Raw genomic sequence first — 26,472 nt, forward strand, 5'->3', positions numbered from 1 at the left:
AGCTCCACCCAACGGCCAGCAAGCTCCAATGCTCGACGCCCCATGCCAAACAACTAGCAAGACAGGAACACAACCCCACCCATTAGCAGAGAGACTGCCTAAAATCATACCAAGTTCACAGACACCTCAAAACACACCACCGGATGCAGCTCTGCCCACCAAAACACAAAAAATCCAGCCCCACCCACCACAACTCAGGCACCAGTCCCCTCCACCAGGAAGCCTACACAAGCCACTGAACAAACCTCACCCAGTGGGTGCAGACACCAAAAATAACAGGAACTACAAACCTGCAGCTTGTGAAAAGGAGACCCCAAACACAGTACGTTAAACACAATGTAAGACAGAGAAACACACAGCAGATGAAGGAGCAAGGTAAAAGCCCACCAGACCAACCAATTGAAGAGGAAATAGGAAGTCTACCTGAAAAGAGAATTCAGAGTAACAATAGTAAAGATGATCCAAAATCTTGGAAATAGAATGGAGAAAATACAAGAAACATTTAACAAGGAGGTAGAAGAACTAAAGAGCAAACAAACAATGATGAACAACACAATAAATGAAATTAAAAATTATCTAGAAGGAATCAATAGCAGAATAACTGAGGCAGAAGAAGGATAAGTGGCCTGGAAGATAAAATAGTGAAAATAACTACCGCAGAGCGGAATAAAGAAAAAAGAATGAAAAGAATTGAGGACAGTCTCAGATACCTCTGGGACAACATTGAACACACCAACATTTGAATTATAGGGGTCCCAGAAGAAGAAGAGAAAAAGAAAGGGTCTAAGAAAATATTTGAAGAGATTATAGTTGAAAACTACCCTAACATGGGGAAGGAAATAGTCAAGTCCAGGAAGTGCAGAGAGTTCCATACAGGATAAATCCAAGGAGACAAATGCCAACACACATATAAATCAAACTATCAAAAATTAAATACAAAGAAAATATATTAAAAGCAGCAAGGGAAAAACAACAAATAACACACAAGGGAATCCCCATAATGTTAACAGCTGATCTTTCAGCAAAAACTCTGCAAGCCAGAAGGGTGTGGCAGGACATATTTAGAAGTGATGAAAGGGAAAAACCTACAACCAAGACTACTCTACCCAGAAAGGATCTCATTCAAATTCGACAGAGAAATTAAAACCTTTACAGACAAGCAAAAGTTAAGAGAATTCCGCACCACCAAACCAGCTTTACAGCAAATGCTAAAGGGACTTCTCTAAGCAGGAAACACAAGAGAAGGAAAAGACCTACCAAAACAAGCCCCAAACAATTAAGAAAATGGTAATAGGAACATACATGTCTACAATTACCTTAAATGTAAATGGATTAAATGCTCCAACCAAAAGACATAGACTGGCTGAATGGATACAAAAACAAGACCCGTATATATGCTGTCTACAAGAGACCCATTTCAGACCTAGGGACACATACAGACTGAAAGTGAGGGGATGGAAAAGGATATTCCATGCAAATGGAAATCAAAAGAAAGCTGGAGTAGCAATTCTCATATCAGACAAAATAGACTTTAAAGACTATTACAAGAGACAAAGAATGACCCTGCATAATGATCAAGGGATCAATCCAAGAAGAATATATAACCATTGTAAATATTTATGCACCCAACCTAGGAGCACCTCAATACATAAGGCAAATGCTAACAGCCATACAAGGGGAAATCGACAGTAACACAATAATAATAGGGGACTTTAACACCCCACTTTCACCAATGGACAGATCATCCCAAATGAAAATAAATAAGGAAACACAAGCTTTAAATGACACATTAGACAAGATGGACTTAACTGGTATTTATAGGACATTCCATCCAAAAACAACAGAATACACTTTCTTCTCAAGTGCTCGTAAAGTATTCTCCAGGATAGATCATATCTTGGGTCACAAATCAAGCCTTGGTAAATTTTAGAAAATTGAAATGGTATCAAGTATCTTTTCTGACCACAACGCTATGAGACTAGATATCAATTACAGGGAAAAAACTAAAAAATACAAACACATGGAGGCTAAACAATACACTACTAAATAACCAAGAGATCACTGAAGAAATCAAAGAGGAAATCAAAAAATACCTAGGAACAAATGACAGTGAAAACACGACAACCCAAAACCTATGGGATACAGCAAAAACATTCTAAGAGGGAAGTTTAGAGCAATACAATCCTATCTCAAGAAACAAGAAACATCTCAAATAAACAACCTAACCTTACACCTAAAGCAATTAGAGAAAGAAGAACAAAAAAAACCCCAAAGTTAGCAGAAGGAAAGAAATCATAAAGATCAGATCAGAAATAAATGATGAAGGAAACAGTAGCAAAGATCAATAAAACTAAAAGCTTGTTCTTTGAGAAAATACACAAAATCGATAAACCATTAGCCAGACTCATCAAGAAAAAAGGGAGAAGACTCAAATCAACAGATATAGAAATGAAAAAGGAGAAGTAACAACTGACACTGCAGAAATACAAAGCATTATGAGAGATTACTACAAGTAACTCTATGCCAATAAAATGGACAACCTGGAAGAAATGGACAAATTCTTAGAAAAGTACAACCTTCCAAGACTGAACCAGGAAGAAATAGAAAATAGAAACAGACCAATCACAAGTACTGAAATTGAAACTGTGATTAAAAATCTTCCAATAAACAAAAGCCCAGGACCAGGTGGCTTCACAGGCGAATTCTATCAAACATTTAGAGAAGAGTTAACACCTATCCTTCTCAAACTCTTCCAAGATGTAACAGAGGGAGGAACACTCCCAAACTCATTCTACAAGGCCACCATCTCCCAGATTCCAAAACCAGACAAAGATGTCACAAAAGAAGAAAACTACAGGCCAATATCACTGATGAACATAGATGCAAAAATCGTCAACAGAATACTAGCAAACAGAATCCAACAGCCCTTTAAAAGGATCATACACCATGATCAAGTGGGGTTTATTCCAAGAATGCAAGGATTCTTCAATATGTGCATATCAATCAATGTGATATACCATATTAACAAATTGAAGGAGAAAAACCATATGATCATCTCAGTAGATGTAGAAAAAGCTTTCCACAAAGTTCAACACCCATTTATGATAAAAGCTCCAGAAAGTGGGCATAGAGGGGACCTAGCTCTACATAATAAAGGCCGTATATGACAAACCCACAGCCAACATCGTTCTCAATGGTGAAAAACTGAAACCATTTCTTCTAAGATCAGGAACAAGACAAGGTTGCCCACTCTCACCACTGTCATTGAACATAGTTTTGGAAGTTTTAGCCACAGCAATCAGAGAAGAAAAAGAAATAAAAGGAATCCAAATTGGAAAAGAAGAAATAAAGCTATCACTGTTTGCAGATGACATGATACTATACATAGAGAATCCTAAAGATGCTGCCAGAAAACTACTAGAGCTAATCAATGAATTTGGTAAATTAGCAGGATACAAAATTAATGCACAGAAAACTCTTGCATTCCTATACACTAACGTTGAAAAATTTGAAAGAGAAATTAAGGAAACACTCCCATTTACCATTTCAACAAAAAGAATAAAATATCTAGGAATAACCTACCTAAGGAGACAAAAGACCTGTATGCAGAAGACTGTAAGACACTGATGAAAGAAATTAAAGATGATACAAACAGATGGAGAGATATACCATGTTCTTGGATTGGAAGAGTCAACATTGTAAAAATGACTATACTACCCAGAGCAACCTATAGATTCAGTGCATCCATATCAAACTACCTATGGTGTTTGCCACAGAACTAGAACAAAAATTTTCACAATTTGTATGGAAACACAGAAGACCCCAAATAGCCAAAGCCATCTTGAGGAAGAAAAACGGAGCTGGAGGAATCAGGCTCCCTGACTTCAGACTATACTACAAAGCTACAGTAATCAAGACAGTATGGTACTGGCACAAAAACAGAAATAAAGATCAATGGAACAGGTTAGAAAGCCCAGAGACAAATCCACGCACATATGGTCACCTTATCTTTGATAAAGGAGGCAAGTATATACAGTGGAGAAAAGACAGCCACTTCAATAAGTGGTGCTGGGAAAACTGGACAGCTACATGTAAAAGAATGAAATTAGAACACTGTCTAACACCATACACAAAAGTAAACTCAAAATGGATTAAAGACCTAAATGTAAGGCCAGACACTATAAAACTCTTAGAGGAAAACATAGGCAGAACACTCTATGACATACATCACAGCAAGATCCTTTTTGACCAACCTCCTAGGGAAATGGAAATAAAAACAAAAATAAACAAATGGGACCTAATGAAACTTAAAAGCTTTTGCACAGCAAAGGAAACCATGAACAAGACGAAAAGCCAACCCTCAGAATGGGAGAAAATATTTGCAAATGAAGCAACTGACAAAGGATTAATCTCCAGAATATACAAGCAGCTCATGCAGCTCAATATCAAAAAAACAAAGAACCCAATCCAAAAATGGGCAGAAGACCTAAATAGACATTTCTCCAAAGAAGATATACAGATTGCCGAGAAACACATGAAAGGATGCTCAACATTGCCAATCATTAGAGAAATTCAAATCAAAATTACAATGAGGTATCACCTCACACCGGTCAGAATGACCATCATCAAAACATCTACAAACAATAAATGCTGGAGAGGGTGTGGAGAAAAGGGAACTCTCTTGAACTGTTGGTGGGAATGTAAATTGATACAGCCACTATGGAGAACAGTATGGAGGTTCCTTAAAAAACTAAAAATAGAACTACCATATGACCCAGAAATCCCACTACTGGGCATATACCCTGAGAAAACCATAATTCAAAAAGGGTCATCTACCACAATGTTCATTGCAGCTCTATTTACAATAGCCAGGACATGGAAGCCACCTAAGTGTCCATCAGCAGATGAATGGATAAAGAAGATGTGGTACATATATATAATGGAATATTACTCAGCCATAAAAATAAACAAAACTGAGTTATTCGTAATGAGGTGGATGGACCTAGAGTCTGTCGTACAGAGTGAAGTAAGTCAGATAGAGAAAATAAATACCGTGCACTAACACATATATGGAATCTAAGAAAAAAAAAAAAAGATTCTGATGAACCTAGGGGCAGGACCCAGATGTAGAGAATGGACTTAAGGACACAGGGAGGGAGAAGGGTAAGCTGGGACGAAGTGAGAGAGTCATGGATATATATACACTACCAAATGTAAAATAGATAGCTAGTGGGAAGCAGCCACACAGCAGAGGAAGATCTGCTCCGTGCTTTGTGACCACCTAGAGGAGTGGGACAGGGAGGGTGGGAGGAAGACGCAAGAGGGAGAGGATATGGGGATACATGTACACATATAGCTGATTCACTTTAGTATACCGCAGAAACTAACACAACATTGTAAAGCAATTATACTCCAATAAAGATGTTTAAAAAAAAAAAAGATTGCACTTTAAGCTTCTCTTTAATTAGCAAGCAGTGTATGCAGAAGACCTTCCCTTCGTTCCTAATTTCTGGCTCATTCCTGACCTCATGTTATTCCAGATATGCCTCTTTTCCCAGGCTGAAAACTGTCATCACATTTTATCCTATCTTCTCCTTGGCCTCTCATTTTGCAAATTATTGACAGAGTCCATTTCATAATACCTTGAATCTTTCTCCATGTTTTCATGCTTTATTCCTGTAATCATTGCTCAATCCCTAATACCTCTCAGCTACATTGTTGCAGTAATTTACTAATTCCTACCTCAAGTACCAATTTCTCCCTTGTCTTTTCCAGTTGATCCCACATCTCTGCCAGGTAAAATATTTCTAAACCACTGCATTGATCTTAGTGCTCTCATTTCCAAAACCTATAGTGATTCCATCTTCCAAAAAATTAAGCGTGCTTTTTTTCATTGTGGAATTTGACGTATCACACTGAGGTTTGATCTCAAGCTGATGGGTCAGCCTTATCTCCTCATTATCTTACCCTCTGTTCTCCTCCCTTCCTCCCCCCTCCTCCCCTCTCCTCCTCCTCTCTTTAGTATCACAGCCAATCCATGTGTCCACAAACCATCCTGATTCAGTGTCTCAGTGCAAACTGTTTCCTCTCCTGTGCATGATCTCTCCACGCCCTCACCAGCTTTTCTGGTTGAAGATTCATTTACCCTTCTCAGTTCCATCTAAAATTCTACTTCCTTTGAGAAGATTTTCCTGGTTCCAGCTTTCCTTCCTGATCCTGTTCCCTTTTCTGTGAACCTCATCAGAAAGCACCTCTGCTTTGAAACTTACATGTCAAAGTGGTTGAAAACTACTGCTCTGAGAAGCAGTAAATTCCAATTTGAGTCCTGACTTTACCTTATATAAATGGTGTGATGTTGCACAGATTATTTAACCTCTCTAAGCATCGGTTTACTTATCTGTAATGGAAGTGATATGTTTACTTTGTACATTTGATGTGAGTACATGTTATAATACCCAGAAGATGATTAACATGCTGCCTCCCCCCAGATAGCGTACATTCATTGGGAACATACTGCAAGTACTACTACTGTTCTATTACTTTGTATTATTTTTTGTTACCTGTCCTAATCTGCCTGCTGATTATGAACTCCTCAAGCATTAGACTTTGTTTTTTCCTTGCAGAACTTCTTCATTGGAACTACTCGATTGATTGCATTAAGTGAATCCCACCACCTTTGACAACAAATTCTGTTAGATTTTTACTCAGTATATTCGTATCAATAAGACATTTCATAAGTTGTTAAAAAAGTAAATGCTAAGCGTTCTCATCACAAGAAAAAATTTTTTTTCTATTTCTTTAATTTCGTATTTATATGAGATGATGGATGCTCAGTAAACTTACTGAGATAATCATTTCATGATGTATGTAAGTCAGATCATTATGCTGTATACCTTAAACGTATACAGTGCTGTTGATTATATCTCAATAAAACTGGGGGAAAAAACCCAAGACATTTCACTGTCAAGTAGCCTTCGGCGTCATCAGCAAGCTCTTCTTGGAGGTCTCTATCTGTGGTCCATCTCTCACATTGCTGTGTATGACAGTCCTGGACATCAGTCCCCAAAGAACACCCACCAGTAACTTCTCTCCACTCATTATTACCCACTGTGTTCTCTGTCAGCAGTCTAATTATGAAGAAAATGTGTTCCTCAATCCTACAGTATTTACGGATTAAGAAAAAAAAAAAACTCTTACTGAGGAAATCAAGTTGAGGAAAATTTGGAAAGTTTGAAATAGGTTATTGCCTTTTTAACCCATAAGCTTCTTTGTTCCTTCAGAAAGTTCTAATAATAATACTAACAGCTGATATTATTGAGTCCTTTGTATATGCCAGAGACTGTGTGTTTGATGTATTTGTATAATATTCTCTATTTTTTTCTTTAAAACCAGCAACTCTATTAGGAATTTATCTTAATTCCCTCATTGTCCAAATGAGGAAACGTACTTGTGGTCTTAGTTTAAATGATTGACTCAGGCAGCTGACTCAGAGCCACGACTAGGATACACTTCTCTCTAATTTCATAAGTTAATCATGATTTCCTCCTGAAACAAAGTATCTCCCCTTCCCTGCCCTCAGACCTGTGTCTTCCTTACCCTAAACTAGTGGCCGATCACTGGGTTGACTAATCTTAAAGATGCTGTGCATTTGCCATGTGCGGAGAAATTAGACCTACAACCATCCGTTTGCAGCCCCTTCTCTCCCTCAAGCTTCATGTCTTTCTGCTGGAAGGAACCAAATGAAGCACTTTCCATCTAGTTCTTGCCATAGCCGTTCACAACAGGCTCATTTTAAACCACTGATTCTGTACTTTCACCCATAGTTTTGTACTAAAGTCTTAGGTAGGTAGCAGCTGGTTCTAGTGACTATTTGAATCAATTTTGTCAGTCGGAGCTTAGAACATGTAGCTTGCTTAATACTATTGGACCTAATTGGTGACTATCTGCTTTTGTTTTAGTACATCTTAGAAAGTTGAATTAGCTATTTTGAGCTTAGTGAAATCTTCCGACTTCTCTTTTTGTAACTGAAATACTTTTCTTTTGCCCCGCAATTCATTTTTTATCTGTTTTTCACAAGTAGCTGCCAATCCCTTTTTCTTTCCACTGCTAGAATAGCCTTCTCACCTCATTCTCTACATTTTCCATTCTCAGTCTGCCTCCAAAACATAAATGTGCATACCCTGCTCACCGGTCCTTGAACTCTACTGTGCTGTTTGCCTAAGCAAGTAACATTAATAGCATATTTTCACATCTTAGTGAAATCTCATTTTATGAGATGTGTATTCAAGTAATTGTGTCTAGCCCTCCTTGGTATGTTTATCTTCCATGAGGGTATATATACAGGGATTTCCACAGAGCTCCATCAAGTATATAAAACACTGAGTGGTGTTTTCCCCTTTTAAAATAAATTTAAAAAGATGGACTGGTCTATGAGTTTCCTTTTTCAAATGCTTTTCTTTCCATCTTGAAACAAATAATGGATAACAATTTATAAAGAGCATGGTAAAACGTAGTCTGTGTAAAACTTGTAATGCTTGTCTATAGATCTAATAGACCTAATTCTCTAAGTATCTGCATTTAACAGTCAACAAAATTGAAAGTCTTTTATGCTGCTTTTTCTGGGATAGTAATATTTTTGTGATAGTAATTTAACATTTGTCAAATATCATTCTAGCCAAAAAATAGTGGCTATCATGTATAAAGATAGCATAAAAGTTTATTCTGAAATACTGAAAAAGGGAACCTTATAAAGTTGAAATAAACCTTAATACTGCATCCTCCAGCAAAGTTTTAGTGTTTTGAAATAAGATTGATTACTTTAACAAATTATGTGATTTACTTTTAAGTAAATGTAAAAATACAAGTTTGATGATTACTAAAGAGTAGGTGTCAGTATGATACATAGAATTTATTATGTTTTATAGGAGAGGTTTTGAGTGGGATAAAGAAATACTTGCAAACTAGAAAAAAGAATCCATAAAGCCATTCTAAAATTTTTTAAGCTGAAATCTTGTTGTCTAGACTAAACACTTATATTCCAAAAGCATCTATATAATACATATGAACGCTATCAGCATGTGGATATTTAATACATTTATTAGGAAAGATTTGTGTTATGCTCTAAGTGTAAAACTATAAAATTATGTTATAAAGATAGAGATAATAAAGTTTCAGTGGTTAAACAAAATTTTCGTCTCTGTTTTTAGAAGTCTTTACAATAATATCATAACCTTAGAATGTGTATGCTTTGGGTTTAGTCTTCCTCAAATACCTACGAATGCACTATAAATCTGTTATATAAAAGTTATTTCTTTGCGGTCCATTGAAAGCTACACAACTTTCTCTTCCCACCAAATATTTTATATTCAGAACTTATGATGCATACCTATATTTAGGATTTCATATGCATATATTCATGTAGTGTCTATGCTTACACAGAAAGTATAGAAAAGAATCTACTTTATCCCTTGATATGAGCACTCTAAGATTTATCTTATTTCTAACTTTTATTCCAGGCTTCTGATATAACCTGCTTGACTGAACAAAGTTTAAATATATCAGCAGTATCTGAGCAAAACTCATTTGAAATTTACTATCAGTTTTGAAATTCCATCCCTTTCCATAAATGTTGGAAACATGCTCCTTTTTGCAGTTCTTAATGATAATAGGTTTGCAATGAAAACACATTAAAAATAAGCCTAATCCACTGATGAGAATATATTTAATATATTTATTTTAGATTGCTGATAATTTAGGAAGTACTTCATGCAGAGTGAATTCATTAGGCATTTTGCTTTCTTAATGCTGTTCTCAACTTTCCAGCAAGGAGCCAAAATTTTCCCATTTTCAATTTGGAGCAGAAATGTATTTGTAGCAGCTGTAGCTCTTAATTTGACATCTAGTTTCAGGTCATTTTCATGTAAATAGGAAACAATAGAGACCTGCCTACAATTTCCGTAATGGAGATGTTTGCTTCAACTTTATCATTTTTCCTCTGGCAATTTTATTTTCTCTCTCTGGAATTAAAGGATCCAATAATTGTTCATGGTTATTATTTTTCATCTTTATAAAAACTTGTTAGTTCCACTTTCCATTACTCCAAAGTTCCCAGTGCCTTGTATATTTCAGTCATACACACTATCCATTAATGTTTCTAGCTCATCCTTTCCTTAATCTGGAGTAGGTGAGGCAGGTCAGGCTTTCCATTTCTTTCTGTAATACATTTTCTCCAGACTTTTCAACTTCTTTTTCTACGTCTAAAAAAAATAAAAAATAAAATCAGAGGTGAAAATTTGGAATTGTTCCATTGAATACAACTGATGCCTTATTGAAAGGCAAGTTTTAGTTTTGATTTATAATGCTTTGAACATGCCCATATGTATTACCAACTGTGGCTTCACAGTTGTTTAAAATGTAATTATGTGCTTTTTCTAATAAAAATGTGTTTTATTTCATTTTTCCTCTGTTCTGGAGGAAAAATCCTCCTTTATGTTTTAAGCATAGATATGCTTAATTCAATGTATTTTATCATCTATTCAGTAATTTTCAAGTGTGTCTCAATAGGGAGAGATTTCATTTTTGTGTACATCCTTTTAAATATGTTGATTTATGCAGATTAAGTTAAGTAGGAAGTTATTTTTGTACGTAGTCATTTCCATTTTTTCCTCTTCTAGGAAAAAAATAAGAAATCAGATAGTCTTTTAAACATTTTATTTCCTGGATCTTCTGAACATACCAGCAAATCATGTACTCCTTTGATTTCATCTCTGCTGTTGAATTTACAGTAGTTGTTATAATTCTAAGTTTTTTTTGTTTTTCTTTTTAATATGCCACATCTGGTTTTTTTTGTTTTTGTTTTTTTAGCAGAGACTCATTTGTGCTCTTATTTTTTTTTTTTTTTTTTCTGTCCCAGTAATATGACAAGAACAGTGGAGATTTCTGGGGAAGGAGGCCCCTTGGGAATACATGTAGTACCTTTCTTTTCATCTCTGAGTGGAAGGTAAGATGTTTTCCTTATATCAGAAGCTCATACTAATGAAAAACTGGACTTGAGCTCATTTTCCCAAACATTTTTTAGAAGAGGATTAAGTGTATGTCTCTGTTATTTAGATAGACACCTCAAGATATACTTCTGTTGGCCACTTATGTGTTAGAAACAAAATAACATCACTTCTAGGATACGATGGAAAAGAAATCATGGCTTCTGCATTTGCAATTAATTAAGAAGTACTTTATTAAAGTATTCTTATCAGTGACACATAGTAGACAGAAATCATGGAAAGACTTTAACATATTGTTAGAGAAATATAGCAACTGAATTTTTTAATGTTCAAAAATACACTTAAATGAAATATAGTAATTCCAAATGGATATTTCTTGATATGCCTCAGGTTTACAGAACTTAAAATAATAAATATTCTAATATTATAAGTAGTTATATCAGAAGCTAAATATGTTTTGATTTTAGCTATAGTAGCAAAATGCCATTATTCTATTTATTTTGTTCTAAAATAAAATGTAACCAATTAAAAATAATTTACTGCATCCTTTTGAAATTTTAAAGACATTATATTTCTACTACCTACTTCACATCAAGGTTGTGGGGATTAAACCACATTAAAAATGTGAATGCTCCTTGTGAAACACACAACATACAAATGTGTAAATTATTAGGGTTAATACTATTTTGGCTAAAACAGAAATACCTTGTTCAGAAATGAACTTTTATAAGTTCATGGTCAACTGTTCAGTAAATTGGTGAAATAGTTTTCTCTGTGTGTGTGTGTATGTGTGTGTATATATATATTTTTTGCTATCCACTGGTATTATAGAAAGGAAATTTAATTAAAAAACATAAAAAATAATATGGAAGTGGAGACATGAGCCAATAAAAGTTAAGAAGTAATGAGTACAGGCTGAAACAGCACACTTAACTCAACCCATGTGTCTAGAAGCAACTGCATACAGTGTGTCAGACAAGTGTCTGACTTCATCATGCCATATGGTTGCCCTGTGTGAGCATGGGGGATGGGGGGAGTTAAGGTCATAGTGGTAGACTTAGTTCTTCATTTCCTTCCATTTATTGGTTTGTGTCATTATTTTAAATTAGAATTTACATTTAATTATTTACTAAGACTACTGTAATTCGCTCTGCCTTCAATTTCTTTTTAATTTTTTTCTTTTACAAAAATAGAGCCACACCTGTTGTAGAATTAAGATCCCTAATCAAAGTTAGAACACCCCAAGTACAACACACTGGCTGCTGTACTAAATAAGGCCTCAATGGTTTCACTGGGGTGCAGAATGCTGCTTGTACGGAGGACCATTGGCTCGCACAATAAAAACAAAAATGCAAGAAAAAACAAAACAAAACAAGAGTCCCTGAAAGTAAAAAGCAACTTAATTTCATTCATTTTTTTTCAAAAAAAAAAAATATATATATAGTTTTATTTTAGAATTAAAGCATAAAATCTAATTGTCAGTAAATAAAGATAGCATAATATACCTGTTTCATAGTAAAGACAGCTGAATATGAGGCAGAAGAAGGAAGGAATGGGTGAAGAGTGATACATAATGTGAGCAGAGGAGATGTTTAGGTAAAACTTCTAAGCTGGTGAGCGGCCTAGGCCATGTGATACAGTGGGAAGAAAGGAGGAGGCAGCAGGGCGTAGGTTTGTGCCTAAATGATCACTAGAAGGGCAAGAAGCAATTGTTACCCCTGTTATTCTGCGGGGCTGTGGGTTTCGGCCTCCTTTATCACTGCTTCTTAATGCAAATTAACTGGTTCATCTCGGCCTATAACTCATCGACGGCATTAATTTTTAAATCCTGAGAGTCTTGGTCCCAAACGAAATAGCTACCCACAGCTCACCCGTTTGGGGCAAAGAGGATAAAGAGGGACTCTTTTCTGAGCCTTCTCATACTGGTCTGGATGAAATCAAACTGGAAGGAATCCATCCCTTCCATAGAATAAAGAAGGCAGGAGTGGTTTGTTGCCAGGGAACAAACTAATAAAATCAGTTAGTTTTACATTTTACCAAAATTACCTCTGACACATGGGTTTTACAGTTGGGCTTATTCTGTCAATAAATTTTTCATGGAAAGTTAGGTTATTTAGTTGAGTGAGGTTCACATAGCATACTCCAGCTGTAATACGCCAGCTAAATTGCAACCCAGTGGCCTGAAAGAATTAATTCATCTCCCAAAATGTGAAATTAAATCCTAGGGAGTAACATTACATGACTGATGATGTACTGAATTAAATTAAAGGAAGACTTGAATGCTTGTTAAAAAAATATCACTTACATAAACTAGTTTATAATCACATGTGAGCCTCCTAATGGGTCGTGTTATTGTGAATCCACCATAACAAAAATCCAAAATGTGAACTATTAGAGAGTTGTTCAGTTTAGGAGAGAAACAGTATTTTATTCTATTTCTTTCCTTTTTTTTTTTGACATGTCAAATAGTTCAATTTTTAATATTATGTTATGAGATTAAGGTGGGATTAGTACTTTAAATATATTAATTTAAATCTCAGATCCTTTATCAAATAGTAGCTTTGGCCCTTATTCTCTTCCACCCAGAAGATGATTAATTTACTAACCTACTAGAACTAGGAAAAGAAGCATCACTGCACACTTGGCCTGTGACCCCGAGCTTTCCCCACAATAGGTGGCATGACTATTTGCTCTGCTCTCTCCTGCGTCAGCGTACTGTGTTCATTTAACTTATTTAAAGTAGAGATCTAAATAGCCCTGCATGTGCCTCTCCTCCAGCTGTCTTGAGATGACGTGAGCTCATCAGATGAACTGAGGCCCTGGAGGCCGAGGTCCCACTTTGTGGCAGCTCCAAACAGGAAGATGGTTTTCTCTTCCACTTTCATTAGAGACTCCCTTTTTTTATGGCGGACCCTATTATGCGCGCATAAAATGTGCTCATGTTTTATTTAGATTCGAGACTTAATGCAAAGGGACTACGTAATAGCACCTAAGGCCCCTATATGAAAGAGGGTGACAAAGTAGGAAAACAAGAGGACGAGGGAAGAGGATGTGGTGGTTTCTCCACATCTAGCAGATTCCTCTTGGAGGACGTATCTGTCTGTTTTATCCTGAGACACCTGGGACCCTGACATGCCGCAAGGAACAGGGAAATCCCTCCCATGAGAAATGGCTGAAGTATACACAAGTTTGATTTCTTTTAGTTTTCAGTTGAAATACTACCAGTATGTAGTAGGTGCGTGCAAGTACATACACACACACACAGTTGAATTCTTTCTTTTTATTGCTGTAGCTTTCTTTCTCCTTTTCTTTTTCTCCAACCCCATCCCCTGCTGACTCTAAGCCACAGCCCCGAAGCACCAGGAGGTTCAGGGGATCCTCTCTGAATCCAGACTCTTCCTGGTTGAAATTTCAGACAGCTCTTCCCAAAGCCCTGATTTCATCCAGTCACCATCTCGCTCAGAAGCAGTGAGTGGCATGAGTATTACTCCAGCCTCATCAGATACGTCCATCAGCTGGTGTTCAAGGCCCCTTCACGTGGCACTGGCCTCCACATCCAGTGTGAGCTCCCACCCTGCTCCCCTTACACACACCTGTTCGTTCCTGCCTCTGTGTGTATTCTCTCTCTCCTCCTATCCAAACCCCACTCATTCTTCTCATCCAGTTTACATCCCACTTTCTTCCCAAATCCTTCTATGAAGACTCTAGGCTTATAGCTCCAGTTTTTTCGTTTCTCCTGTACTCCAAGCCTGTGCTGAGCCATTGTCCTGGTCCTACGGCCCTGTCTCATATTCCTCCATCAGAAGTGCATAGAGAACACTCAACACACACTTGATTCAGTGGCACTAACAAATGGGACCGAACTTCCTTCTAAACTGAGTAATACGATCTCTGCTAAACATTTACATCTTCAAATGCATATTATTGGAAGAGGTAGGAAGACTGCAAAGAAACTACTGTGAATACCTAATCCTCTCCCATTATCAAACATCGAGCTGCCCCCTGGGCACCAACTCAAACTTACTGATTACAGTCAGCCCTTCTGTGAAGCCCCCTAGAAACCACGAGTCCTCTGTGTCCTCAACTCTACTGAGCAACGCTAGCCTTTTCTAGGTTAACTACAAGCATGAGAACCGGGATTGTAGGTCATTGTGCTCTGGGCTGGTGTTTATGTATATGTGTCTTGAAGGGCTTCTTCTCTTTAGTGAGTCATGTGTGCGAGTGTGTTTTTTTGTTTGTTTGTTTACTAAGGATTTAAATAACAAACAGTTGCCTGAATATAAAGCATACTTTCTTTCATAAATAGAAACCAATATTTATTTCTGAACAGTTACAAATGGAAAAACAACTCGCAGGTTATTCAGTCATTCTCTTCCAACCTAAATGTTGCATTTAGGATTCTAGGGCTCTTCATCCGCGGCATTGAAGAAAACAGCAGGTCCAAGCGGGAAGGACTGTTTCACGAAAATGAATGTATTGTAAAAATCAACAGCGTGGACCTCGTAGACAAAACCTTTGCTCAGTAAGCATTTTTTTCTTTGTTTTATTTACTTTATTGATTCCTAGAATGCTTATAATCTTATTATAATGCTTATAATAATAATTACTGAGCTCATTATCAAAAATGTAGGTAGAACTTCTGGTAAGTTCCCTTTGACCCCAGAACATCTATTTTCAAATGCGTCCTGTGTTTTAGCATACTCAGAGGTGGGCTGCAAATGTCCCTGACAGCCCTGAGAAGGGCAAACTGCAGAATAGAGCAAACCTTCTGTCTGGCTGTCTTTCTGGGGCATCGATAGATGGGTTTGTTTTTCTTGGGATACAGGTCAGTTAGACTGGTATTTAAGAACTCTTCACAGACTATTAGTTTGGCTTATTAATTAACTTACTTGGTGTCAGTAGTCTTCCTTAAACTAAATATCTGTGAGAGATGACTGTGAAGACTCACTGAATAATAGAAACAAATGGAAAAAAAAGTTAAAATACTCTCCCTCAAGAAATTATTTCTCTGCATGTGAAAATGTTACAGGTATAGGTCTTTGTACCTAAGAATTAGAGTATGCAGCAGTCCGCATATGCTTTTTTATATGTATATTGGCATTACAGTGGAACACGGGAATAATCACGAACACTCTTTAGTAATGATCACCAACCTCTCTTGTTTCAACCAGAACAACTCATAATATATCTTCTCTGTGACCATTAGTTGCCAATATCGTGTTGGGGGGAGAGGCAGTGCTGTAGCTGCTTAAGTGTGGAAGAAAATGAAGCCTTAAGAGTGTATTTCTAAAAATAATGAATAATAGGCAAAATTATAACTATTATCAATAATATTATTTTTATATATCACTGTGCTTGTCACCAGGACTTAATAGGAATGCAAGGCAGACATTATTCTCCCTATATTATAGAGGTAGAAATCAAGGCTTATACAAATTCAATGTGGAGTTGAAATTGACTCCTAGTCAAGGAGCTGACCAGAGGAGTTGGGCTGTCTATGTGAAGTCTCCTCCCTCCTCCCCTAACATTGTAAGCTCTTCGTGAATAAAGTGAGGGGGAGCTCAGATAGCAGTTGGAATTATGATTAATTATTATTTGGTGTGGCTGCTAATAACAGAGACCTGAAATAAAGGTAGCTTAAACAAAATTTACCTTTTCTAAGGACAAATAAGTGTGGAGATGGCAGTCCAGAGTTGGCATGGAGGGTCCACCATCATCAGTGAGTCAGGCATCCTGCATCTTTCTGCTTTGCCATCCTTCTTATGCGGCTGCTATCTTTAAGCTTTCTCATGGTCACAAGATGGCTGCTGGAGTTCCCTCCATCACTTCTGAGTTTTAAGAAATAGGAAAGAGAAACAGTAGAACAAAGAAGTTTCTGCCTCCCAGATGAGCCAGATTTTCTCTAACCTTTCATCTCATTGGCAAGAAAGCTGGGAAAGAGAGTTGTTTTACCTAGTCATAAGGTATAAGGAGGCATAAGGAAGAAGGAAAGAAAAAGTAGTAGGAAATTTGAGGAAAAGCACAAAGCGCTAAGACAAAAAAGTAAAAACATTAGGGACTCTATAATAGAATAACAGGGAAGGTGCATTTTGGATTGCCAATCCACTGTGATATTTGACACAGCCAACGTACCTACCAAACGTCTCCGTGAGGAAACGTTTGTGTCCGAATTGGGCTTCTGCAACACAACCCACATTAGGAAAGACCTGTACTTTAGATTAAAGTCTTAAAAGGAAACCAAATGATAATCTGATGGAGACTATGAAAGATGTTTGTTCCATTTAAAATTAGAGCTTGCTTTTATATTTACTTCAGTAAATACTTCTGGGTAGAATTTCAGATTTAGAAATGCTTAAAAGCTGTGGGTCATTGGACAAGTTATTTAAGCTCTCTGAGCCTCCATTTCTTCATTTTGCAAAATGAGAGCTAATTATACTTACTTAACATGGTTGTTAAAAAGGTTAAATGAGAGAATCGTGCATGTTGATAATGCATATGTAGCCCGGTGTGGTGGCACCTAATGGGCAGGCCATACATGGTAACTAGCATTTAGTTAGCAAAGTCATATTGGTAGTAATAGTGATAGTATCTCCTGTGCTTATGCTCCTGGGATGCTCCTGTAGCCGTGAGGCTGGGCGCTTTGGATGGCATGCTAGGAAGTGCTATCATTATATGTTCACTGTCTTTCAAGGGCTCAGGACGTCTTCCGTCAGGCAATGAAATCTCCAAGTGTGCTGCTCCGTGTACTTACACCTCAAAACCGGGAACAGTATGAAAAATCAGTCATTGGACCTCTTAACATTTTTGGTAGCAATGATGGCGTTTTGAGAACAAAGGTGCCACCTCCTGTCCATGGAAAATCAGGAATAAAGACAGTAAATCTCACAGGAACAAGCAGTCCTGAAGAAGATGCATCAATTTCCCTGCAGCAAAGCAAGAGCCCCCAAGTACCAAGACTAGGTAGAAAGCCATCCTCTCCCTCACTCTCCCCGCTCATGGGGTTTGGCAGCAAGAAAAACGCAAAGAAAATTAAGATTGACCTAAAGAAAGGTAATTATTAAATTATGCTTAATAGCATTCTATTATTGTAACATGTAAAATTGGTTAAGAGAAATGCATTAAGGCTAATTTTGTTAATTCTCTCTTCATTTAATTGAATCAAAGAATAGATTTAAGTGTATACTGCAGTAACTTAAATTTCTTAAAATCGTAGTACTTTCTTATTCTTTTTTTTGGAGAGTGTAAATTATTTGAAGCAAGAAAATTATAAAGACCTGCTGTGAAATAGAAAGAACCATTACAAACTTGGTAGGAACAGAGTGTTATTGTATCACAACTTAATACTAAATAGGCACTGAAATCCAGTTGTCTGTTTTAAGCAAGATTAGTGATTTTTGAAGCATCCTTTAGTCCAAGGCCGAAAAGCCGATATATTGTTTCTGGTTCTCTAAGATAGTTTTATACCAGCAAAAAATTATTCCTCAGCAAATATGTAATAATTATTAATTTCACTAATTCAACAATGCAAATAATTTTTGGAGTATTCTTAATTTCAAAAGCATGTATAACCTTTTTTCTTCATCTTTTTCAACTTTTTCATCCATTTGAAGCCCAGATCAATAAGACTAGATCATGTGTGTTCATAGATATTTATGCAGTATTATACATACACACATACACATTCATGTATTTCTGTGCTTTTGTTTATTTTGTAACTTCTCCTGATAATCCCTTCCCCCACTGCAACCTTGTGCAACCCACTGTGATTTTCAAGACTCCATTCAAAAGAAACCAAGATTTTATGGATTCTTGTCTGAATTAATAGGAAATGTAATGATCACAAGGTAGTTTTAGAATACTTATTCACATATATCTAAAGCAAATTACATGTACCTTTAATTGGGATATAGAGATTATTCTGAAAAACCCCCTGGTCAAAATTTTGTCCTCCTATAAGAATTCTATACTGGGAAGAAAATGTATTGATACGAGGCACAATTAGGCTTTTTATGTAAATGCATCACTTGTGCTTTTCATACAAATTGTGCAGCTATGTATAAGACATGGGGTTGAGTGCTTTGAGAATAGATAAATCAGACACAGAACATGACCTTAAAAATCCATCAGAAAGCCTTGAATGCAAAAATAAAGAATATTACATCCCGCAGCTGTGTTTTGGGAAGATTAACCTGACAGAAAAAGATATACTAAAGAAGAGAGCATACAACAAGGGATCAGTAAAGGGTGCATGGTGTCTGTCTGAATATAATATGTATGCCTAAATTGCTGACTGGATGTAGGCAGGAAGAGAGAGGAATTACTGTTATTGCTGAGGTTTTCAGCCAGGGTGGCTTGCACAATGGAGATGCCATTATGAGAAATTAGAATTTTAAGTAGAAAAGGCAAGGATCTGGGTTGGAGAAGGAAGTTCATAGTGAAGTTTAAAATGCTTGTGAAAGTATGTGCATGGTAATATCCTGGAGACTGACACCAGAGAGATTAGAGACAAACAAAGTGATGTAAGTGTCATCTGTAGGGAGATGGTAGTTGGAGCCAGGAGCATGCAAGGCAAGTCTAGAGGACAAATTGTTCCAGATCCTTGGGGAGCATCTATGTTTACGTGGGAGAACGATGGGTAAGAGAAAGAGTGACAGACATGTTGTGATCAGAGAGGCAGGAAAATAATCAGAAACTAAAAACATGAATACCAAGGGGGGAGTTAATTTCAAGAAAATGGTTGGTGAGAAGTGTCAAAGCTAGAGAAGGGGAAAGATCAGAATAGGAAAAATGACTGGATATGGTCATGGGTAGGTAGTTGGTGATGGAAGATTGAAGAAGCAGTAGGATTGACGTAAGGATTCTTTAGGGTAGAGAAATCTAAGCATGCCTTCACGTAGAGTGAAAAAAGACATAAACTCAAAGGGAGAAACTGGAGATGCAAGAGAACAGGACGGGAGTAACAGGAACGAGTGATGGGACAATGGGATGCAGTACACAAGGAATGTAGACTCAGGGGGAGGGGGAACCACAGGCTGGCTAGTTGATTGAGAGCCTGACATGTCAGATGGCCTCTTGCTTCTCAGGAAAGCATGAAGTCAGGTTATGGTTTACTGAGAAATCAGTCTCCCAGGTATATGGATAACATGTGGTGTTTCTTCTAGGACCTTAGTAAACGAAAGTGTTATATATCTACACTGCCCCTAAATTCACTGTGATACAATCATGGCCTGTGAGGAACTGTAATCTGCATTTAAAACCAGAAAAACTGAAGCATATTTAAAATATTTACTGCAATGTCCATATTTCGCTTATTCTGCATTAGTCTAAGTTAGGTGGATTTAACTATAAAATTGAATATAATATTACTCCTGCTGAAGGTGACCATGCGTTTTCCTGGTCTTATACACTAGGACCTGAAGGACTTGGCTTCACTGTGGTTACCAGAGATTCTTCCATACATGGTCCTGGTCCCATTTTTGTAAAAAACATTTTACCAAAGGGGGCAGCAATAAAAGATGGCCGCCTACGATCAGGGGACAGAATTTTGGAGGTAAGAATTAGAATGAATATCGTCAATAAACTCTTTCTTGGTGTTTGAAATAAGTATATAAAATGTATTAAATTTTGAATTCAGTATGTTGAAAACTGTACTTATAGACAAGATAAGGACTTTAATTAGAAAACTGGTTAATCAATAGCCTATCTTTGTAAGTCCTCAATAAGGACAATGATATGGGGCCAAATAATATTGAAAAGGTTTCCCTATCTCCTCTTTCTTACTTCCGCCTCTTAGAGTCCCTGGGGAATTCGGGTCAAATCCACGAGTTCATCATATATTCAATTAGGGCTAAGGTTTTCGAAGTTGCACCCAAGCCCTTGTAACAGTTTCCTTAGACTTCTCCAAGAGCGGGCCAGCCTGTCTCAGGTTGGTCTATGCATATAGAGAAGTATTTGGAATACCCAAAGCAAGAGGCTTTTTTTTGTCATTTATTTTTGTTTGATAGCATCATCTTCTTGGCTAAATATATATTGTCAGTTTACCTTTCAAGAAATCATATTCGTTGAAACTGGCTGGTTCCATTGAACTTTCTCATGGCATGGAAGTAGCACTATAGCTTTTTATATAGTTCTAGATCATGATAGAAAATGGGCCAAATGACTAATGTAGCTCCAAATTACAATCTCCAATAATCTATGGTAACCTGATGACTATAATTTTCTAAACATGGAGAACACTGTAGAATTATAACAAAAAAACTTATGCCTCAAGAAGTTACTGTGTGATAACGGTCCATTTCTCCTATTTGTATTTGGCAGAGAATGGTAACAACTAAGCATTTGAAATCAGCTTCCTTCCTACTTGAGGAATCATTCTCTGGTATCTGTCAGTTTGATTTATCCTTGCTAAGAATGTGATGTCTTAGGGAAAACTGCTGATGCCAATTACTGAATGTCTGAGACTGTCCAGCACCACAATAATGATGGTTGGTATATTGCTAGTATCATAAACATAGTTGGTTTGGGCTCATGTATTCAGTTTTCATCTTTCCAGAGCGTCATTGATCATGGGAGCCCATTTGCTGCTTGCTTTCAAAAACCATCTAGGGCAGAAGGGGATGGCAAGTGTTTTAATTGTGGCTGCTCATATGGTTGCCTGCATTAGGTAAATGGCAGAGATGTCACTGGACGAACTCAGGAAGAGCTCGTGGCCATGCTGAGGAGCACCAAGCAGGGAGAGACTGCATCACTGGTCATCGCCCGCCAAGAAGGAACTTTTCTGCCCCGAGAGCTGGTAATGTTCAGATCACAGTCTTACTGAATTTTCAATACAGAACATAATACACTCAATGAATTCATAATAGCTGAGAAATGAGTTCTAAGTCATGGGCTTCATTTGTAAAAAAAAAAAAAAAAAAAAGTGAATCACACTGACAGTGTTTTGCCCCCATTTGGGGTATCACTGTTTTAGTGATGATGTGATGATGCAGTGAGGTGGGTAAATGCAAACAATGCTTCAAGTGTACGAATTCAAACACCCTTCAAGGAGGCAATTTAACAATATTTGATAAAATAAAATGCACATTGAGTATGTGCTATGGGCTAGGCCCTGTGCAAAACACAACCAGCAGAAATGTTCATGGCCCTACCTTAGTGCAGTTAGCAGTCTAAAGGGAAATTAAAATATAACCAAGTATTTAAAATGGTGATGAAGATTATGAAAGCAAACTGCGGAGTGCTACAGTAATATATAACAAGGGAATTTAACCTAGTCTTGAAGGCTGGGAAAGACATCTCAAGAAAGAATTTCAAAAGTCTTATTAAAAATGTGTACCCTTTGAACTAGTAACTATACTTTTAGCAATTTGTCCTAAACTGATCATCAAAGATGTGGAAAAAATTCTTCTATATTGATTTTTTTTCTCCAGTCCTATTTATTATAGTGATATATTGGGCATGGTACAACAAGAAGGTATTGGTTAAATAAATAACTGGATCGCTTTCCAATGAAATATAATAAGTACTTAAAATGGTCTCTGTGAGGAATTAATAATAATATGAGAGAATGTTCATAGTATATTATTAAGTAAAAAGTTGGGTATAAAATGACATATGCGGTAGGACAAATTACATTAAAAATCTTTTTTAAAAAGCTGGAAGGAGATGCACCCAGATTGTTGGGATTATGAGAGATTTTCATTTTCTCTTTTTTTTTTTTTTACAGTGAACACATAATATTTATTATTGAAATATTTAAGGAGGCTTTAGAAACTTCAAAGGATTTTTATGGCTAATAATAAAGAAGAATAGATGTGGTCAAAGGACTTCTAATTACCCTTTGTTTTTTATTTCCTTTGAATCTATATAAGAAATGACAAAGGCACATAGGGGTAATATGATAGGTTCCCCGAGTTAGATCATCAGAATAGTGAGTGTTGAGAAAATTGAGTATAGTTAACTTGAAAAAAAAAGTTTAGTACTGATAATTGCTATCACATATATAAAGAGTTATTGTATGGATTGGAAAGTAAATTTTAGTCTGTTTCTTCAGATAGTTTATATCCATTAATTTACTTATGCATTAATCCAACAAACAAGTTACTGAGCACGCACTGTGCCGTAAGTTGGAGGTTCTGGGGCTACAAAAATAATTAAGACTAATTTCCTGCCCTATGTGAGCCTGTTCCAAAACACATAGTTGGAAGTGATAATGTTACAAGCACTTTCTAACTGTTGGAGCTGTCCAAGAAGGAAACAGGTTATTTAGCATACTGAAACAGAACCTGCCTCACCATCTGTCAGAGATGCTCCAGAAACAATTCTCCTGTTGGTAAGGTGATAAGACTAGATAACCTCTAAGATACCTACTCTGGGTCTAATATTCTGTTACATGTGTTTATATCCACATTTGAATATACAGCCTTCCTGAACCTCGTCTCTTATATATTAACCCTCCTTAGTACTGGCCAAAGGAACCCCTGCCTTCCATGTTTCTGTACCATGGAGTTTCCTTTTGATCCTTTGTTATCTTTCCCCTCATCTTATCCATTTTTCCTCTTGTCCTCTTTTATGCTTTGAGAAGACCCATGGTAAAATAGGGAAGGGGAGATGCACTCCCCACCTCCTTTCCGCTACTGGACTCGTCCACACTCAGCGCTTTGGAAGGCAGAATCTTGAGTTACGGCCTCATCTCCTCACTGAAGCTCCCGACTCTTCCTAAAGAGAAATGCTGTCAAAACTCGAAGTCTAGATTTTTTTTCTCTAAATTCAGATAGATTCTTTCCCTCAATCTTTTATTTATCCAAAGACGTTGGTCTTTCTCTACAAGGGTCAAAGTGAAAAGAAACAATACAAGAGGGGGCAGCATGGATATATAGCAGGAAGCCCTTACACTTCTTATTTAATTCGTTGGTTGCTGGTGATAAAAGCGGTTAGAAAACCTCAGTAGGACTATGTACTTGTTTCAGGGACAGGAGGACTAGGAAAGAAGTTTTGATTGTGTATTCTTTTGAACTGTGGTCCTGGGAGGAGTAGAATCCTGCATATAGAGAGAAATATTCCAGGCAGCCCCTAGGCATGCAGAGGAGCCCAATAGCAGAGCTCCAGCTAGGAACTCAAACAGTCACGAGTCCCTCGTTCCCCATCTAACAGTTACTTATACCCCTTTTCCATATGTCCTCTAGAATTCCCAACTGCACAGCTAATTCCTTCTTCCTATAAGCTCTCCCAGCACCCCTTACCCCCACCAACTCCCACCCCTGCCCCCAGTAAGAGGGAAAGGGATGCTGATCTTATTCCAGTTTGCAGCTCTGAAAGCATTTTTAGTCAAAGACAATTACATCTAGAAGTTAGCAAATGGAATAATAGAATTTTTGGACTAAAGGACGCTGAAAGAATCTGTGAGTCCAACTCTACTTTTGTAGCTGAGAAAACAGAGGCTCAGGGTGGTTGAGTAACCTGTCCATGGGCCCACAGTCAGCAGGAACTAGATGCCTAGGTTTCTTAGCATTTACTATTGTCTCTGAAGCTCAACTTCCGTCCTTACTACCTACTGTGTGATCCAGAGCAGATCACAAAATCATTATGAGGCTCAGTCCTCATCTGTATCATTAGATTTCTGTGACAATGAAAAGAGATAATGCATGCAAAAGCTCTAAGTGTTGCTTCTGGTCAACTGTAAGCACTAAATATGTTAGCTATACTTGTTTCTTCTAGTACATTGCCACTTCTGTAGTATTGTAAACACAATACTGTATAGGTATTATGCGGTAAATAGATTTATGCAGGCTTACCTGGGATTAACCACTATTTTGAACATTGATTGTTTTCTTTTTCATTATTTTAATATGTATTCTGGTATCCAAAATACAGAATTACAGACAAAATTTGTGTAACCAACCAAATTTACAAGCCAGGCAGCCTGTATATATTATTTCACTCTCATTTAATATAATTTAGTGACATTGGATTTCTATCCCAGAGAGTGATATCATAGGCCAAGCCCACCAGGGAGCATATTAAATTAATTGTGCAACTGTGAGATTATAAGTGAAAATAAACTCTTTGTTCTCATCATTTTCTGTGTTATACAAAATTTGGAGGGCATGTGGTTAGTATCCATTCTCTTAGAATTCTCTGGCAAATAGTCTCTTTAAAAAATATTTGACTTCTAACTATCCAAGTATGTGGAATATTCTTTGTAACCACAGCAAAGCAAGGGCCTTTGAGGCTAACAAGCACTGAAGTAATGTGGACCCAGAATCTTTGTTTTGGAGAAATGTGGAATAATATTATTTTTCCAGCCCCAATACCTGTCTTGAATGCTAAATAGCAGGAACTCTGCAGGAAGTTTATAAAGAGGTCATATTTGGCATTCATGGGGCTATTTCAGTGGGAAATACTCAGAGTGTGGCACTGGACTATTTGAAAGCACAGAATAAAGAAGAGTGTGTGACGTGATACATCTTTTTATTTTTCTTTCAAAAAATTGAAGGTGGTATCATTTCGGTCTCTTCTCCCTTATTGTGACTGATGCACACACTTGACTTGCCACTGAAAATCTGGCAGGATGAAGGAAGGACAGCACTTCCTGCTTTTGTCTTGTTCTATCTCCTTTGAAGAAAACAAACTGTTTATTGGTTTCCTGTTCTGAGAAACTGTCCTCTCCCTTTTGTTAAGCTGTGCTATTTCGTGAGCTCCGTACCCTCTTAACAGCACTGCTCTGCCTATTTTCTGACAGTTAGATCTTCCTTACTTCCTTGTTATCATTAGCTTCCTGTGAAGTCTTAAGGCTCACAGCCAAGGGAGCATGTGGTCAGCAGTTCCACAGGAAGGCCCAATATAGGATGGTCTCTCGAATGTGACCCTCTGTCATTCCAAAGGCCTCAGCATCCATTTCCTGGTCATTTCTCCTGACTTGCCACATAAGAGAACTGTGCTGAATGCTTGTATTTGCTGGTCCATGTCTTCCTTCCTGAGCAATTGGTTAGTATCACAAGTATAGCAGCACGTTTAGCCAACTTTCTTTCCATCTGTGGCAGTCTGGGTTGAAAATCAAATGAAAGGAATTTATATAATAACATCATTTAATAACATCATTACTATTTAGCTCTTTCTAGTATTTTTACCAAAAGAACTGAGCTTCAAAGGTAATCTTTCCAGAATCCCAGTCCAGAAGATCCTTTGATGTTCTCATCCCCTTACTGGGTGAGAGTTTATTAAAGAGGTGTTCACATAAGGAACATTTCTGCAAAAGGGACTTTGAGATTAGTGTTGGTAATAGAATCAGAAGGTGAAACTGCTGTATCTGTGCTTGCACTTGAAACAAAAACTGTGCTACTTATTCGGTGGTTTGTTTGGTCTGTTCTGTGAGAGACATGGCTGCAAGTTCTTTTCCATCCCTGATACCTAAAATTCTTTTTGTCTCGTGCAAAGTGTCAGATAAAGCTCTCTTTCCATTCAGAAAAGATTCTGA

At 37.1% G+C, this 26,472-nt stretch overlaps 1 protein-coding gene across 2 annotated transcripts in view; it reads left to right on the plus strand.

The window, feature by feature from the left end:
• Positions 1–26,472, plus strand: part of PARD3B (par-3 family cell polarity regulator beta) — a 1,019,383-nt gene that overhangs the window by 517,904 nt on the left and 475,007 nt on the right. For both annotated transcript variants that reach the window (XM_061186691.1, XM_061186699.1), the window contains exons 6-10: positions 10,913–10,999; positions 15,397–15,522; positions 17,692–18,050; positions 20,411–20,550; positions 21,664–21,792. In XM_061186691.1, the coding sequence (XP_061042674.1) occupies positions 10,913–10,999; positions 15,397–15,522; positions 17,692–18,050; positions 20,411–20,550; positions 21,664–21,792 (841 nt within the window). The remainder of the gene's footprint in view (positions 1–10,912; positions 11,000–15,396; positions 15,523–17,691; positions 18,051–20,410; positions 20,551–21,663; positions 21,793–26,472) is intronic.

This window comes from Eubalaena glacialis, chromosome 1, assembly GCF_028564815.1.
Source record: "Eubalaena glacialis isolate mEubGla1 chromosome 1, mEubGla1.1.hap2.+ XY, whole genome shotgun sequence".
Taxonomy (NCBI): domain Eukaryota; kingdom Metazoa; phylum Chordata; class Mammalia; order Artiodactyla; family Balaenidae; genus Eubalaena; species Eubalaena glacialis.